Source organism: Pollachius pollachius, assembly GCF_949987615.1.
Source record: "Pollachius pollachius genome assembly, chromosome: 3".
Classification (NCBI taxonomy): Eukaryota; Metazoa; Chordata; class Actinopteri; order Gadiformes; family Gadidae; genus Pollachius; species Pollachius pollachius.
The window spans coordinates 31127234-31146195 of NC_136936.1; the positions used below are offsets into that span (position 1 = coordinate 31127234).

The 18962-nt window shown below is 48.0% G+C and overlaps 2 protein-coding genes across 3 annotated transcripts in view; both read right to left on the reverse strand.

Moving 5' to 3' along the window:
• trpm2 (transient receptor potential cation channel, subfamily M, member 2) overlaps positions 1-8716 on the reverse strand; it is a gene marked incomplete at both ends in the record, with an annotated part of 29649 nt that extends 20933 nt beyond the window's left edge. Inside the window, 12 exons of the mRNA XM_079733779.1 lie at positions 2270-2399; positions 2506-2628; positions 2920-3285; positions 3804-3925; positions 4651-4753; positions 5275-5475; positions 5812-5873; positions 6087-6267; positions 6718-6881; positions 7539-7719; positions 7973-8111; positions 8538-8716. Coding sequence (XP_079589905.1) covers positions 2270-2399; positions 2506-2628; positions 2920-3285; positions 3804-3925; positions 4651-4753; positions 5275-5475; positions 5812-5873; positions 6087-6267; positions 6718-6881; positions 7539-7719; positions 7973-8111; positions 8538-8716 — 1951 coding nt within the window. The remainder of the gene's footprint in view (positions 1-2269; positions 2400-2505; positions 2629-2919; positions 3286-3803; positions 3926-4650; positions 4754-5274; positions 5476-5811; positions 5874-6086; positions 6268-6717; positions 6882-7538; positions 7720-7972; positions 8112-8537) is intronic.
• Positions 8717-12260: 3544 nt separating this feature from the next.
• Positions 12261-18962, reverse strand: part of LOC307072844 (hyccin 2) — a 66301-nt gene continuing 59599 nt past the window's right edge. For both annotated transcript variants that reach the window (XM_079732364.1, XM_079732363.1), the window contains exon 11: positions 12261-17304. In XM_079732364.1, coding sequence (XP_079588490.1) covers positions 16562-17304 — 743 coding nt within the window. In that variant the 3' untranslated portion in view covers positions 12261-16561. The remainder of the gene's footprint in view (positions 17305-18962) is intronic.

Genomic DNA, 18962 nt, shown 5'->3' on the forward strand with positions numbered 1-18962 from the left:
CCCCTGTCGGACGGAAGTGGCGATTCTGTTGACCAATGAACAGACGGCGTGTGTAGCTCAAACTTGTTGGCACCCTTTCAGAAGTTTCAGTACCCCAACGGAGGAGTACTGCAAGATGAGTACAGCTTAGTACGGCTCAGTCCGGACCCCGCCCACTTTTGGCTGTGGAAATGCAAAACTGTGCCACACCTTTGCATCCTGAACAGACCCGCACCCGCCGGTGGTAACGCGCCAATAGTGTGGTAGTGGACCTATAGTGGTCCTATAGGGTAGTAGTGGACCTATAGGGTAGTAGAAGCCTGATAGTGGACCTATAGTGTGGTAGTGGACCTATAGTGGACCTGTAGGGTGGTAGTGGACCTATAGTGGACCTATAGAGTGGTAGTGGACCTATAGGGTGGTAGAAGCCTGATAGTGGACCTATAGTGTGGTAGTGGACCTATAGTGGTCTTATAGGGTAGTAGTGGACCTATAGGGTAGTAGAAGCCTGATAGTGGACCTATAGTGTGGTAGTGGGCCTATAGTGGACCTGTAGGGTGGTAGTGGACCTATAGTGGACCTATAGGGCGGTAGTAGCCTGATAATGGACCTATAGTGTGGTAGTGGACCTATAGTGGTCCTATAGAGTAGTAGTGGACCTATAGGGTGGTAGAAGCCTGATAGTGGACCTATAGTGTGGTAGTGGACCTATAGTGGACCTGTAGGGTGGTAGTGGACCTATAGTGGACCTATAGGGTGGTAGTGGAACTATAGCGTGGTAGTGGACCTATAGTGGTCCTATAGGGTAGTAGTGGACCTATAGGGTGGTAGAAGCCTGATAGTGGACCTATTGTGTGGTAGTGGGCCTATAGTGGTCCTATAGGGTAGTAGTGGACCTATAGGGTGGTAGAAGCCTGATAGTGGACCTATAGTGTGGTAGTGGACCTATAGTGGTCCTATAGGGTAGTAGTGGACCTATAGGGTGGTAGAAGCCTGATAGTGGACCTATAGTGTGGTAGTGGGCCTATAGTGGTCCTATAGGGTAGTAGTGGACCTATAGGGTGGTAGAAGCCTGATAATGGACCTATAGTGTGGTAGTGGACCTATAGTGGACCTATTGGGTGGTAGTGGAACTATAGCGTGGTAGTGGACCTATAGTGGACCTATAGGGTGGTAGTGGAACTATAGTGGACCTATAGGCCGGTAGTAGCCTGATAATGGACCTATAGTGTGGTAGTGGTCCTATAGGGTGGTAGTGGACCTATAGCGTGGTAGTGGGCCTATAGTGGACCTATAGTGGACCTATAGCGTATTAGTGGACCTTTGCCTTACATTCACACTACATGCGTCCTTTGACGGATGACCGAGGGCATATCTGACGCATGGGGGAGTAATCTTTGTAGACACAGCCTGCAGCCAATCAAATTGCTCCCCGCTTAAAGCCGGCTTTTTCCTGCCTCTTCCTGCTTGTTAAAAATTATTCGCCGAAGGCAAAGTGAATTATTACTATTAGTTACTATTTACAGAGCCTGAGGTTAATAATTGTTTTAGTATATACTACACGTGAACACTGCCGGGATTTATTTGTTTTTATTAGCGTGACGAGACAACCGTCTAGCGCGCTCCCCAATATCCCGAGATAGCGAACCAATCAGATCGCGCCATTTTAGGAGGTTCACGTGTAGCATATACTAATTGTTGTTATTGATGGATCACATAGTCGCAAATAGAGTGTTGCCCCTGTACGTGTACAGAGACTGGTCAAACAGAATTGGGCGATGATTGGGCAATGATAACTTTCTCCTCCATTTTTGAATCCCCCGTTGCCGGCCGGCTTTTTGACATGTGCTTTTTGACATCCACGTGTTTTCCCGGTTGTATCACAAAGGAGATTTCATTGGACAGAGTCCAAGTAGCGTTACAGTATTGTATTCGCATAACCGCAATCTGCTGTCCGAAAAGTTGAACATTTCTAAACTTTTCACGCAGGCCATAGAGCCGACAGAACGGACAGACCCACAATGCATTTCTAGAGTGCCCCATGCAAAGTCAATGAGATCCGTCGACGGACGCATGTCGTGTGAATGTAACGTTAGTGGATCTATACCGTGGAAGTGGATCTATAATGGACCCATAGTGGTCCTATACATGATCTATAGGGTGGTAGTGGACCTATAGGGTGGAAGTTGACCTATAGTGGACCTATAGTGGTAGTGGACCTATAGTGGACCTATAGTGGTAGTGGACCTATAGTTTAGTGTGGTAGTGGACCTATAAGGTAGTAGTGTACCTATAGCGTGTTTCTCATAGATGTTGGCTAGCTCCATCATCTGCTCCGTCTCCTCTGCATCCTTGACCTCCTCTGCCATCTTCTTCAGGATCTTACTGGCTGCCAGTGCAGCACACATGCAGTCTTTACACTGACGACAACACACACACACACACACACAGATAGTCATTTACCTTCTCACTAATTAGCGTGCACACACACACACAGCCGTGGTGCTTGCTGGGTATTGTGATCACCTGTTCCCAGCCAATTTGGGCTAGCTCCCTGTTGTTCTGGAGCACGGCCCAGAGGAACAGGTCCGTGCCCGGGTCCCTGGGGGCCTCGCTGATACCCTCCCCGCCCGCCTCCTGTGGATCTATCTGGATCAGACCATCACAAAAGGAAATTCAATTTGATTGTTTCATGATCGGTCATTTACTATTGACTTACACATCCATTAAGCAGCACGTAACATTTTAGAGGGCATGTCATTCAGGGGCAGGTAGATGGGGGTTAGGGCTTCCTCCTCAGGGAGGCCTACAGGTAGACTGCAGTCATTGGGCTTCCAACTCAGAACCTTTGGGTCATTGGTAATCCAACACCATAGCATCCTATGGTGGCGATAGAGAGCCTCAGATAGACGAACACATGAGTGATCAGAGCAGACTCACGGTGACGGAGTAGTCATCGCGGCCCTCGTTGCTGACGCCCTTGGAGGGGTAGATATGCTCGGTGAAGCTGCCCAGCAGATGGCGCACCTCCTCCGACACGTGGCTCATGGAGATCCGGGCGCCGCGGTCCGGCGCAGCCCGGCCCCGCACAAAGAGGCCCTGGGGCCCGCTGCGGGCCCCTCTGCGCACGCGGCGCACCGTCTGGCTGAGGAAGAAGCAGCCGGGCAGGTGGTTGTAGAGGTCGCACAGGGCGTCGTCCTGCGCCAACACACGGCCCAGGCTCACCCCGTTCTCCAGCAGCAGGCGCACAAACTCTGGCTTCAGGCCCGTCAGCGAGGAGAACATGGCCTGCTCCAGGTCCCTGGACTGGGGAGGAGAGGGAAGAGAGGGACACGTTAGAGGAGGACATGGCCTGCTTCAGGTCCTTGGACTGGGGAGGACAGGGACACGTTAGAGGAGGACATGGCCTGCTCCAGGTCCCTGGACTGGGGAGGAGAGGGAAGAGAGAGACACGTTAGAGGAGGACATGGCCTGCTTCAGGTCCTTGGACTGGGTAGGAGAGGGAAGAGAGAGACACGTTAGAGGAGGACATGGCCTGCTCCGGGTCCCTGGACTTGGGAGGAGAGGGAGGGGAGGGAGGAGAGGGACACGTTAGAGGAGGACATGGCCTGCTCCAGGTCCCTGGACCAGGGAGGAGAGGGACACGTTAGAGGAGGACATGGCCTGCTCCAGGTCCCTGGACCAGGGAGGAGAGAGACACGTTAGAGGAGGACATGGCCTGCGAGTGGGGAGGAGAGGGAAACAGGAGACCTAGGCCAGTAAAAGCTCTTTGAAATAGCAAACAGCAGGTAAGAAACACATTTGGCTGGAAGGAAGTGGCTCACCTTCCACTGACTCTCCTCCGTGAAGATCTCTGTCTCCGCGATGTCCACCCTGTTCCAGGCAACAGCCAGCTCCAGCTGCCTCTGCCAGCTGTCCCTGGCCCCCGTCTCCTGGTTCCTGGAGACTACCAGGGGACGCTGGTTACCACCCTATGCTATGCTAATGTGTTTATACCCAGCCTTTGACTAGGAAACGATTTTAGTGGGAAACTGGGATATGCTGTCAAGTTACCATCCTTTTCAGTTAGCTTAACCTGCACTTCATACGGTTCCCAATTAGAATCCTGTAGTAGCTTTAGGTTTAGCTACAGTTATATATCTATCATATATAGTTATACAGTAGGATTACCTGGACGGGGCGACTAGAGTAAATAGCTGCAGTAGGTTACATAATCAAGGTTTGAACTTTAAAATAAAACTGACACTTAAGAGGTTTGGTTTCGTCTGACGCTGTGGGACGGATCAATGAGCACCCCAAACATGGAATGTGCACTTTATATCGACTATGAAATGAAAGGTAAGTTTAGCAGGAAGTTAGATCTTAGAGCCCATCATTTCTGGAAAGGGAAAAATGAAACTAAACAGATAGAACAGAGGTTTTTTTTTGCAGTTATTCCTCTGTCACAAAAATTAACACAGATCATTAACATACTCCGTTAATAGCATTAGAGTTTGATCCATCTAAACTTGTTATTGACAAATGACAACCAACAGGAAAATGTTGAAAGGCCTGAAAAATGAATGGAACAAAATGACTAAACACGATCCACTACATTTCCATTGAGGAAACTCAACCTCTTCTTCCACTTCATATGTTCCAGAATTCAGCTGACTCAGAGGTCCTTGGTACCTTTGAGGAGGGCCAGGATGATGGCCACGTCCAGTTCTCCGTGCTGCTCCTCGCTTATTCTGAACACGGTCAGCAGGTGAGACATCCTGATGATGTCCTGAATCTGGCAGAGAGAAACATCAGAGTAGAATGCTTAATACTTTATTACATTGAGGGCCTTTAGCAGACGCTTTATCCAAAGCGTCTGCTAAGTACATTGTCAAAGAAAGACAAACAACAATATATCGCTGTCGGTACTGTAAGGATGTTCATAAAACAAGTGGCAAGCACTAACAATCAGTAGGTTAACCTATTCTCCGCCTGCAACAAAGATAGCTAGGATCAGATGCTGCACAATGCACTACAAAGTACTATTTTATAAGTGTGAACTTAGTTATTTGTACACTTACTAAAGTGTTAAGATGAAACGGTTGTGCCTGGGAGATTGCATGAGGACTTCATCTCAAACTTAGAAGTGTTTCTGTTGTATCTGCTGTTATTTTGTGAATTAAGATTTCACTGAGCACTTTTTACAGTATGATACCGTTCAGCTCTTTGTTATCATTATTTTGCCACGTTCAAAGTATGCAGCCCTTCAGTCGTCTTCTCTGTGAACAGCGTGGCCAGACTTAACTCGGTCTGTACCTTCTTGGTCCATTCTATGATCTTCAGGGCAGAGAAGGTGTTGTACTCGCTGCCGAAGAACTTGCTCATGAGCTGGTGGATGAGGGCGATGGTAACGCGAGCCAGGGGCCGCCCCGCCACCTGGGCAATCACATCCGCAATCCTCCCGGAGCCCTCCAGGATCACACAGGGGGTCCCGTTCAGCATGGCATTGAAGATGGTCTGGAGGTGAGAGAGAGAGAGAGGTAAAAACAGGGAGAAAGAGAGAGAGAGAGAGAGAGAGAGAGAGAGAGAGAGAGAGAGAGAGAGGTAGGTTGGACAATTTCAAGAATCATGATTTTTTGTTCGATTTTGTACATTCCCGCAGCTAGTAAATAAATGTAATAGAATAAATAAATAAAAACTAAATGTGAGTAATTCAATGAAATAGGGAGAGAGGAGAGAGAGAGAGAGAGAGGGAGGTGAATATAAAGAGACAGAGAAGGTTAGACAGAATGAGAGAGATGGCGCAGATAGAAATGGCGATAGAGAGACAGAAAGGCAGACAGCATGACTTACGTTTAGAGTGCCCGGCCCGCCGTCCAGAACCACACACACCACCGGGATCTTCAGACCACTCTCTGAAGGACACACACACACACACACACACACACACACACACACACACACACAGATTGACAGATATACACACATATATACACATACACAAACAGACAGATACATACACAAACACAGAAAGAGAGACGATACCAGACAAGACTAGATGAGGTAAGAGAGTGAGTTGTGTCTCCTGATGTTATGTGGAGACACATTTAGGTCACCTGACATCTCACCTGAGTTCCCCAGGGGCTTCTGGGAGATAAACTTCTCCAGGCGGCTCCTCAGCTCAATCTCCACGCCGTAGTGCCCGTGGGTCCCGTCGTCCACCAGCAGGAAGTGGCTGTGGTTGTTGTCCAGGCAGGTCAGCCGGCCCTGGCCCTGCATGTCCATGGAGTACCTGGCCAGGTGGAGCCCCTGGGGGTGGGAGGAGGAGGAGGACGTGGACGAGGAGGAGGTGGGGAGGAGGAGGAGGAGGAGGAGGAGGTGGAGGAGGAGAAAGGGGAAGAGGAAGATGGGTGGAGGAGGAGAAGGAGGAGGAGGGGGAGGAGGAAGGGGAGGGGTGGAGGAGGTGGAGAGGACGTTTGGGAGAAGATATACAAGAAGCAAAGGTAGATTTACAAGGAAAAAATTATAAGGAAGTCAAATATAAAGGACCATAACTGGTCCTTTTCATTGGAGGTATATTTAACATCATGATTGGATTGGATAAAAGTGCACTGCTAAAACTACATGTACATATTTGAATACTCTTGCGTATTTCCCTAGCCAGAGTCCTTACAGATAACGACACACAGATTTGGATTTGTTTGTTCCAAACAGACAGAAAGCCCTGATAGTTCCCTCCTTGTCCCTGGTTCCCCCTACCTCCTGCACCAGTGCCTGGCGGTTGTGGATGGCCCCCCAGGAGGCCATCCCGATGGCCACCATCTGGCCGTGGTTGGACCTGCTGCTCAGGGCCTGGTCCCTGACCGCCTGGCCCACGTACCTCATCACCCCTGCGTGGCTGCCCCCCGTCATGATCCACGCCTCTGTAAGGAGCGGGGGTAAGGACGAGGCGGGTCACGTTGTGAGAGAGGTTCTGCTCAGACACCAACGTCCACCGTCTGTCCCCTGAACAAGATGCTCTTGATGATGTCTGAAACTCAGTGTGAGCAGCTTTGGAGGAAATCGTCAAAATGAATCATTTATTTCACACATTTTTTTAAAATCTTTCCCCTGCACCCCATCAGTTAGAAAACGACACTGAACCGAATAACATAACTTATTCAACACCTTTGGAAAGACTTTATTCTGACTGGTCAGATAGTGACTTTGCTGTCTGTTAGTCCTACTTAGCAGACTGAAGCTATGAGTAGCAGACTGAAGAGTAGCAGGCCGCTGCTCTGCTACTCCAGAGTCCAACAGCAGTTTTTCTGTTAGCAGAACCAATGCAGTGAATTTATATGTTTATATTTGGTGTCAAATTGCTGATTTCTTTAATAAGATAGGATAATGTACAGCGAGCTCGTCGTTATCAAGGTGGAGGGTGGGGACTCACCCTGCTGTGGTCACTGACCTCCACACTCTCCCTTACAGAGTCACTCAATTGTGGTGTTGTCAGAGACACAGTGTGTGTGTGTGTGTGTGTGTGTCTGTCACTGTGTGTGTGTGTATGTGTGTGTGTGTTTGTGTGTGTGTCCTCTGACCTGTTGTCTTGGCGACCTTGATGAGGCCCCTGTGGAACATGCTCTTGAGGCGGGCCCTCAGGTAGAAGTTCTTGGCCCCCCCGGTCACTGAGATCAGCAGGTTGGGGGGGGTTAGTCCCCACTGCTCCGTCAGCAGCTTGTACAACACCTCAGGGGTGGTGTCTATTGACACACGGGCATACTGGACACACACACACACACACACACACGCACACACACACACACACACGCACACACACACGCACACACACACACGCACACACACACACGCACACACACACGCACACACACACGCACACACACACGCACACACACACGCACACACACACACACATACGCCACAACACTAATGTAGTCAATCAGGATGGGCATTGCGATGGGGATTGATGATGAAGTGAATCTATTTTAGAAACCAGCCTCCAGACTCCAGTCACCTTGCTGGTCTTCTGACCCAGACCCCCGAAGACCACCTCCCCGAAGGCATCGGTAGGGACCTCGTGGGTGTGTTGGTGTCGGTCCCAGGACTGGCCGGCACCGCCTGCTGGCTTCAGGGCCGCCTCCTCATGCAGGGACCTAGGGTAGCCACACTGACAGAACCCTTCCCTAGTGCACACACACACACACACACACACACACACACACACACACACACACACACACACACACACACACACACACACACACATACACACCCACACAGACAGACAAGAAGACACACAGACAGACAGACAGACAGACACACACACACACACACACATCCACAAACAGAGCTGATGCTGTGTAATACCTCTGATGCTGCAGTAGCACTGACCGCCACACACGCATCCCCCCGCACACGCATACTGACACACACCTCTCCTCACACACACGCTTGCTCACACACACACATCCTCACACCCAAGCATCCTCACCCACGGTAGTTACCCTTAACTCAGCCTCTAACAGGGGCTGGTGTCGAGGGACGGTCTGTGTGCATGTGTGTCTCAGTGAATCACTTACTTTTTGCCTTCTGCAAAGAGAAGGCATTCCTTCTTTTTGATGTTGTCCCGGAACCAGGAGGCAGCAGCATAGCGCTGGGAGGGAGGACAGAGAGACAGAAGCTTGGAGCAGCGGCCCACACTGACCGCTAGCGACGGGATGGAGGGGGTGTAGCCCACCTCCGCCTTGCCAGCCTGCATGGTGCTGCTGGAGCGGGAGCTGATTCTGAAGTCTCAGCAGTGGACCGGGGAGAGCACCGGCCGCATCATCGAGACTGAAGCTGATCACGTCACAGGGCAGCGAGCCAACAGACAGAGGACTGAGCAGATCAGCCCTGACTTCAGCTCCTGCTCTAATCAGCCAGAGCAGGATGTGGGCATTAACAATGTACTGTTCAGAGATCAATAGCTGGCATCTATTTTAGGAAATCAAGTAAAAAACAAAAAAAGATAGAAAGGAGATAGAAAGGAGATCTAGTACATAAAAAATATAAAATAAAAAGGTGTGTATGCATATACTGTATATATATATATTGTTTAGAGGCAAGACAAGTATATATATATATATAGGGTTAGGGTTATATATATATATATATATATATATATATATATATATATATATATATATATATATTCATATATATATATACTGATGCTATGTATATATATATATATATATATATATTGATTGGCCAGCGTTCTCTCTTACATACACACACACACACTCATAAATACACACAAAGACAGCGCCCATAAAACACACAGTAGGAGGTTAAACCTTCTGAACAGAGGGGAGCAGCCAGTTTATCTTCTGCAGATGGTGGGTGAGTCCCTCTGGCTGCACTCTGCTCACCATCACCAACGGCATCTCTGGTGGAGAGAGGATATCTGTCCATTCAAAGAATACAAAGCCCAGCATGCATCTGGCCTTGTTACCTTGTATCTGTCATCTTAAATGTACAATATCTATGTACAATGACACCAAGCATTTAAAATGGTACTGCAATCCAATCTCACACTATTGGAGAGATGCGTCCTAGATACACCCTATCGCACGCACACACCCCCTAACCCACGCACACACACACACACCCTAATGCACATCCCCTAATGCACACACCCAAATGCACGCACACAGCCCAACACACACACACACACCCTAACCCATGCACACACACACCCTAACGCACATCCCCTAATGCACGCACACACCCTAACACACACCTTAACGAGGCACACACCGTAACCCTAACGCACATCCCCTAATGCACGCACACACCCTAACACACACCCTAACGAGGCACACACCCTAGCACACACACACCCTAACACATACACACAACCTAACGCAGGCACACACCCTAACACACACACACACACACCCTTACGCAGGCACACACCCTAACACACACCCACACACCCTAACACAGGCACACACCCTAACACACACACACCCTTACGCAGGCACACATCCTAACACACACGCACACCCAGAGTCAGGCTCACACGGGTTGCCAGTTTGAGGACGCTGAACGGACAGGGGCGCAAGTGGAGCGCAACATTATATTTTGAGACGAGGGCAACTATTTTATTTAGACAATGACAATCAGCCACTTGATTAGCTAATGTCTACATTGGTAATACAGATATTGTTTACGAATTATACAGACAATTTGATTCATAACTGGCAACCCCGGAGTACTCAAGTCACAACACAAGAAAAACAATAACAAAGGTTTCCGACCCGGGGCAGAGGTCAAAGGTCAAAGGAGAATACACTGACTGCTGCACTGTTGTCGGAGGAGATGTTATTTTGACTTGTTTCATTAGAATGACACATCACAGTAATTTTATGATTTAGTTAAGTCAACGTTTTACATGTTGTACCTTAAGTATAGTGCAAATGCGACCCAATGCTACTCAATACATTTCTGTGCAATATTATCAAAACTTCAAAAAAGTACAGCAGGATTCACACTTTAAAATGTCCACCCTTTCACCCCATTGTTTTTGAAGTGCTCCAGTTAAGGGCCAGGGACCTGAGCTCAGGGATCCATCAGAGCCCCTTCAGGAGATGAGCTGAACAAAGCCATTCAGCACTGTGACTATGACCTTCCCTCCATGATTGAAGTGTGGTGAACAAGATAATAGCTTTCCTCAACATCGATACCAGACTATAATAGTTTCCCATCCATTATCACGCTGTAAGCAGGCATCCAGTTCCTCCTGTGGAAGCCCTTTACTCACTGTTCAGTGTTGTGTACCGAGATGCACTAAGAGAGGCTCTTTATTCACAGGTTGGCTCACCAGCAACTAACATTGGGAAGCTTCTACCACTTTCAGTTCCAATCATTCTGATCCTAATTAGTTGAAGGAGAAAAGTATTCATAAAAACCTTTAACCACTGAACAAACATCTGACAAACAAGCAAACACTTCTAAACATCACAGAGAGCAAATCCTAGAAAGCGTTTGACCTTTACCATGTGAACCGCCCTCCAGACCTCTCCTCCCCGGGCCCAGCGGTGGCGACTACGTGGCCGCTGAACCTCCAGCACAGGACCAGGGTCTGTTGTGAGCCAACCTGCGTTTCGTTGCCCGACACTAACACTGGGCGTCGCTGCTCCGGTTACCTAGACAACGTCTCGTGAGACGATACATCGAGGGATCCTGTTTCTCCATGGAGATGGTTATGGGATTAATGAATCACCTCAGCTGGAATGCTCAGAAAACAAATGCATTGTTTTCAAAGTCAGAACAGGACTAAGGCTGAATGAGATAGACATACATATACATAGATATACACATGCAATATCATTCAGTCTCAGTTCTGTTCTGATTTGTTCAGCCTCAGTCCTGTTCTGATTTGTTGGTTCACAGCAAAACACTTTTTGAAGATTCTGTTCTCTGTCCTAACTATTTAACTCTTTAAAAGGGTAATCAAGGGAACTAATGTGTACCAGATCATTGTTTTAGTCTAACAATTCAACTGCCTTTATCCACACCACCGACAAATGGGAAAACAAGACCAAGAAAAGCAATATGTATTGTTTTTAGAGTCGTCTCCATGAAGATTGGTGTACCTATTAATATAAAATTAACAATCTTCTGTTGGATTTCATACCATTGAAACGCTCAACATAATATCCAAACCTAAATGTTTTGTCCCAGCCTTATACATAATCTTCCTTTATCTTAAACCTGGTCTCATTCTGTGGCTGTGTTATGGTTCAGAGACAGACGTTCCTGTTTACACGCTCTGAGATCGCACAGGAAACCCAATATTAGTGTTCTGAATGGTCCCGGGGCAATAGCCAGCAGAGATTCCTTCCATGAAGATAAAGATAGAATGGAAAGTAGCTCAAATGATAATGGTCATACAATGATACCCTACTTAACATTCCCGCACACAGCACCACATGTGCAATCTGATTCAGGTCAATAAGACCGCAGCAGAACTCCTCTGCGATTCCCTTCATGAGGTGCCTTCGTCAATAGGTCCATGGGTCTGAGGCGTCTCAAAGCACTGGCTAGTGCCTCACCTTCAACGCTGGTTGCATGCTGAGGCTGCGTTAGATTCGCTGTAGTAAACATGGATGTAATAATGTGTTCTAAGTCGTTATGTGTATATGTACTTTGCAGTGGTGCATGGCTCGTCTGTATCACGTGAACAAATTAACACAGACACTTGACTCCCATACGGCACAATATTTATTCAACAATATACAGATTATTTAATCTCTTACATCTCCAGACTGCTCTGCGTTTTTATTCATTTTTTTATACCTTTCGATTTTAATCTCTTTTGTACATTTGTTATTTACAAGATTTAAAATATGTCATTCTTTCTATTTATACAACAGACAACAGTACATGGTGCTCTACTCATCTTTTAATAAACACCTTTTTTTCTCATTCCATCAAGTCTCTGACATCAGAGTGACCGACATGGACCTGTGTTACCCTCACACCCTTCCCCCTTCCACCTCCTCCCGTCACTCACCACCGGGGCCCGTTTCAAACAGCGTTCCCTAGTGGTGGCGTCCTCTAATTACAGCCACATGCAGGATGGTTGTACAGAATGACACACAAACGTCACACCGGGGGTGGAGAGGCTCCACCGTGGGATTGGGGAGCTACAAAGGACAGAGTGCACTGGATAAAGTGAGAAAACGAACGAGCAGGAGAGGGGGAGAGCTTCTTCCTGCGGTTCGTCTCCCACGCTGAACAAACCTGGCAGAACAAGTGAGTGTTGCATAGAATCACTGGGAGCCCAGCAGAAACCCACCCCCCAAAAAATAGATCTGATTGGTGCCGACGGGGTTCATGAATAGCTTCAATAAACGGTGAAATCCTGAGACCTTACTGACCCTCACTTATATATGAATACATATATATCTATGTATATCTATATACATATATATAGACATATGTATACATCTATACACATATCTACATATATGTATATATATCAATACACATATATAAATATATATACATATATATATATATATATATCTATATATAGAACTATATAGATATATATATATACACACACACACACACACACACACGTATATATATATATGTATGGTATCTATATATCTCTATATATCTTTAACATTTGAAAGAAAAATATACAGCTGTACCCTAAACCTTTATATAAACTTTGTTAAAGAAAATAAAAGCAGTGTTGAAGTACTACTCAGACTGAGCCCTGCATGGAGGGTGTCTGCACATCTATATATTAATCACATGGACCAGAGGGACAGAGGAGGTGGATGAACGGTGGATTAAAGTGCATTATACCAAATAGCGAAACAAAAGCACACGTTTGAAGAAACACATGCAGGACGGTAAACCCCCCCGTCCGACCAGCGTCAGGCGGGCAACACGAGCAAACACCCAGGAACCCTCCCTCTGGCCTGGTCCGCCATGATGTGTTGCGTCCTGGTCTTGGACCACAGTATTGACCAGGGGGGGGGGGGCAGGTGACCAGGGGGTACGATCAACACAGCAGAATACAGCAGAATACAGCAGATTACAGCAGAATACAGCAGGAACAGGGGGGGGGGGGAGCACGTGAACACACTGAGGATGCAGGTGTTTGTGTACTACACCATGTAGCTATGTAGGGTGTTATTTGATCGCTCTCTCCCTCCTATTCTCTCACCCTCTAAAGGAGGAGTGTGTGCCTTTGCGTCTCAAGCACACACCCACTTACAAAGTAACGCATGCATGCACACACACACACTCTACCGCACGCAGCCTTAACGTACGCAGACACACACAAACACTAACGCACGCACACATCCTAATGCAGCCACACCCTGATGGATGCACACACCCTAACGCACACCCCCTAATACATGCACACACCCCGGCACACTCACACCCTAACGCATGCACAATCACAGCCTAACACACGCACACACCCTAACGCACAAACACAGCCCAACACATGCACACACCCTAACGCACACCCTAACACACGGACACACCCTAGCGAACAAACACACCCTAACACATGCACACATCCTAACGCACAGCCTAACACGCACACACACCCTAACGCACTCACTCACACACCCTTACACACCCTAACGCACAAACACACCCCAACACACACAAATGCACAAACACACCCTAACGCATGAACACACCCTAACACACACCTGAGCACTCTCCCCCTGGACCCCCGTAGCAGCAGTAGTGACCCCCCTTCACTGCAGTAACTCTTCCCCGCTGACTGTTGTCTACGTAGAGAATGAGCCTGTTTAAAGAGGACTGGACCATGGATTGTATCAGTGTATCCCCCTGTGGGACCTCTGACCCCAGCGCTTTGTATTCACTGAGGTTCCTCTCAGCACCCAAACATAAAAACTACCGCAGGAGAACATGATTGCTTTGAGAAAAGGAAATTGTTCATCGCAAACAATTCCTCCAGATCGGTGGAATAGAATATTGATCTGAAGACCGTGAATGACGTTTGTGACCCTCACACATTGAGAAGATAAACTGACACATAACAGCACAGAAACCAAAACTCATAAGTCACACATTGGAACAGCTAATAAAAAGAATTAAGGATTAAATGAGTAAATTGGCACATCTGTTGGAGACCAGGAGAAACTACTTCATGTCTTAATCTGGCAGCCATCATCCTGGCTCCGCGCTCAAGCAGAACAACAAAGCTGTGCACAAGAAGAGGCATTTCAAGGAGATCCAAAATGAACCTAAATAAATTGCACTTGTATTATAACCAAATAAAAACAAATAGTGATCGTTCACAATTTAAACTAGAACTTAAATCTACACCTATAAGCAGACAGTTCAAGATAGAGCAAGATTGTGTATTTTAAGTGGATCCAAACAGAATTAAAACTCTAGGCACAAAAGAAATTAACTGAATCTTCCCACAAACCTATTAAACATCGTCATTACAGTTTACTCTATAAAGGGGCTTTGTTTAATGGTGGATTAATCTGAACTCATGTCCCGCCTCAGACAGAACAGCACTGAAAGATCAGTGTCTGAGTGGCAGGTGATGTGTTGCACGATGAGGTAGAACAAAAACAATGAGCATCCAATCAGGGCGCACAAAACACTGGATGAACGTTGGAGTGAACCCACTGTTCAGAGCCACCAGGGGGCGGTATACTGCAACCCTGAACCCAATGTTCAGAGCCACCAGAGGGCTGTCTACTGCCACCCTAAAACAAACATTTCAGAGCCACCCTGAACCACTGTTCAGAGCGACCAGGGGGCAGTATACTGCCACCCTGAACCGACTGTTCAGAGCCATCCTGAACCCACTGTTCAGAGCCACCAGGGGTCGGTATACTGCCACCCTGAACCCATTGTTCAGAGCCACCAGGGGTCGGTATACTGCCACCCTGAACCACCAAGGCATTTTATTACAGCAAATGATAAATTTGCCCCTTGAAATAAAGTAAAGGGAACTCAGAGTCTCCCTTAGAATAGTTAGAGCTAGAGAGATACATGTGTCACATGAAGTCAGTAGTGGCCCTCAGAATGACTGTTGAAAGCACAAACCTAATGGAGCCTGATTTAGCTTCTCAGGGGCCACGGCCCAGTGTCTCCTCAACCCTTCTGTTCGGACCAGGACCTCACATCCTAACAGCAATAAATCAAATAAGTAGAAAACATTGACGCTTAAAAGCAAAAAACTTCTGTCGTTTCTCTACACAAATGGAAGTTATAATTTGAAACAAAAAACAAGAAACAACTAGAACTATGTTCTTTGGATTTCAGTTATTTCACTTGATCTAATCGTTTTAACTCCCACATGACATCCGTTGACGGTTATGCCACTGGTAAAAGAAAATGAAACGTATAATCACCCATAAAATCAGAAGACTTTAAAGAAGATGTCACAGGGACAGATTGCACTTGAGTCCAGGAATGAGCGGGTAGGAGGAGAGAACGAGCACACGACCACACACACCTTATTGCTGAATCTTTTAGGCCAACACCGATTCAGTCCGCAACGTTTAAACTTCGGACTCTGAGAGCTGAATCATCCAGCTTCCTCCTCCTCCTCTCTGTATCTGACTGATGACCCCTCCCTCCTGTCCCCCCAGTCGGACCAACGGGAAGAAACCAGTGATACACACGCCCACGACGAGGTTAATGATGGACATGTTGGACTGGTGTGTGTGTGTGTCTCTCCCTCCACGACCCCCGCGAGCCGTCCAATCAGACGGCAGGAAGATGAGGAATGGTTTTCAGTGGAGACTGACCAGTGTCCATGGGCAACGTTCACCCTTTCACCTGGGGATGGGCGTGTCTTCTGTCAGCAAACAGAAATACACAATCCAGGCACACCCAAATATATAAACAGAACCACACACAGAAACATCCACACATAGACAGGCTCTCTCCACACACATCTTAAACACGAAGTTCGATTCCTCAAGTGACAGGACCAGGTAGCTCAGAGTCTGTGTGTGTGTGTGTGTGTGTGTGTGTGTGTGTGTGTGTGTGTGTGTGTGTGTGTGTGTGTGTGTGTGTGTGTGTGTGTGTGTTACACCTGGGATATGATCTGCATGTTGAAGCTGGGCGAGCGGGACTGGGGCGTGAGGGGCGCCCCGGCGGGCAGGAGGTCCTGGTTCTCCTCCGGCCGCACAAGGTGCTCCTCCTTCAGGCTGATGGTGGAGTGTCGCCGGGACCCCCCCGCCTTCGCCCCACCAGCCCCAGCCCCGGACGGCCCCTCCCCCGCCTGCCCCGCCCCATTCAGGCTGAGCTTCATGCAGTCGAAGGACTTGCTGGAGGAGGTGCTGGCCGTGCGGACCAGGGCGGGGCCGGCCGGGAAGCTCAGGTGCTTCTTGATGGGGCTCAGCTGGATGGCATCCAACGTGATGCCCGCGGGCGGAGACTGGCGCCTCAGCTGCTGCTGGAACGCCTCCTTCTGTTGTTTCTCCGCCTCCTTCTGCTGCTTCTCCACCTCCTTCTGCTGCTTCTCCACCTCCTTCTGCTGCTGCTTTTCCGCCTCCTTCTGCTGCTTCTCCACCTCCTTCTCCCTCTCCTTCTCCCTCTCTCTCTCCCGCTCCTTGTCCCGAGACAGACGGGCCGTCACCGCCTTCTTGATGCTGCTGCCGCCGCCGCCCAGCCCCCCGCTCTTCTGGCTGCTGGCCCGCCCGGCCACGCCCCCGGCCACGCCCGGCTTGGTGGCGCTGGGCTGGCTGCTGTTTGACGCCCCCGAGGAGAAGCCCTCGTCGGGGTCATTGAGGTTGAACGAGTCTTCGCCCCCGCTCATGCCGTCAGCGTCTGTTTGAAGGAGGGAAACACACACACACACACACACACACACACACACACACACACACAAAAGCTGGTAAACACAGCTAGTGTGTCTCATCAAGCATGGACCATGGAGCCAGAGACCCGCCATCTTGTGTGGACCCGTGTGGGGTCATGTCATAATGAGATCAAATCTGAATAATAAAACCATGAAGACATGCCAATACACAGCCAATAGTTTTAGATTTCCTCAAATTATTACATTGCTACTATATTGCCACTAGAGATGACTGAACACCTTGAGCTTTAGATCAATGCAATATATCATGACACCCATTCTGAATCTCTGAATGAGCGGAAAACGCTTCAAATGAATCACAACCTGCTGGGGGCCATTTTGCTACAAGGCTGGACAGCATTTGACTTAATGTGCCATGTTAACATGTAAATAATAATAATAATAATAATTGGTACAAACACTGAAACTGGAGAATATTCCATGAAGCTGCATTGTACATAAAGTTAGATAAAAGGGTTTGGTTAAAGAACTCCACATCTCCTGTCATGCTACGGTGGGACAGGCAGGCCGCCAGGGGGCGCCAGAGGCCGTCAGCGCAGACAACACAGAGAAGAAGACATGCAGATGACGTAAGGGTGGAGGACGCATGCCCTGTACCACAGTGTCCCAGGATTCTGACTAGGCCAACCTCTCCTGCTCACTCCCTCTTGTTCTCCCCATCCCTATCTCACTCCTCTCTCCACCTCACACCCCCTACCCACCTCACTCTCCCCCTCACTCTCCTTCTCCACCTCACTCTCCCCCTCGCTCTCCCTCTTCTGTCCCCTCAGTTCTGGATCCGAACTAAGTCTGAATCCTTTATCAGTCAGGCTACCAACTATGCTATGTTGTTGCCCATCAACAAAGTCTGCGGATGGCCTGAAGCAACATCTCTCTTCTCCTTCCGCCTTCCTTTCTGTGTTAGCCAATAAAACAGACACTTGAGAAAACCGAATTATTGGGTTATTCCGACTATGATTGGATTTTTAAGATGCATGTATACACCTTAGTCTGACTAAAGTCTGACCGAATCAGGTTTCTCATTAAGACCCCTTGATAATTAGATTGATAGTTGCGTTAATCGTGCATGTATACATTCAATCGGATTGGCATCAGAATTTGTGTTCTGCGCATGCTCAAGTTTTTTTCCCGGGCCGTGAGCTGGAAGTAGAAGGAGATGATAGTTGTGTTGTTGTCGCCGTCGGAAAATGAGAAACAGCGATTTATTTAAAAAGGTGGCGAAGAAGATGAAGGAAGCCGGTGTCGTGCCAATGTAGTTACCCCCTATAAGAAGTGTATCCCCGGCTGCGGTAGCGCGCATGCATCCAGTGCATGCACGCTTTGATTTCACCCCCGTTCACCCAAGGCTGAATTAAAAGTACATGTTTTTTTAAATGTTGGTCATCAACGAGGTTGTAGAGTAGTAACTTCGGACACATCTGTCAAAGCAAATGTTTTTTTCTTCCAATGTGTTTACGATCTTTATTCGTTCATTGCGCCGCTGCCAAATTGACATCTGCCTAATGAAAAAATCTTTCTCGTATGCCGCCTGAGTTTGTTGTTGCTGGTGACGTGAAGACGTCAGCCAGTGGCTCTATTACCACTAGTTGAAATGGGTACGGCGCCA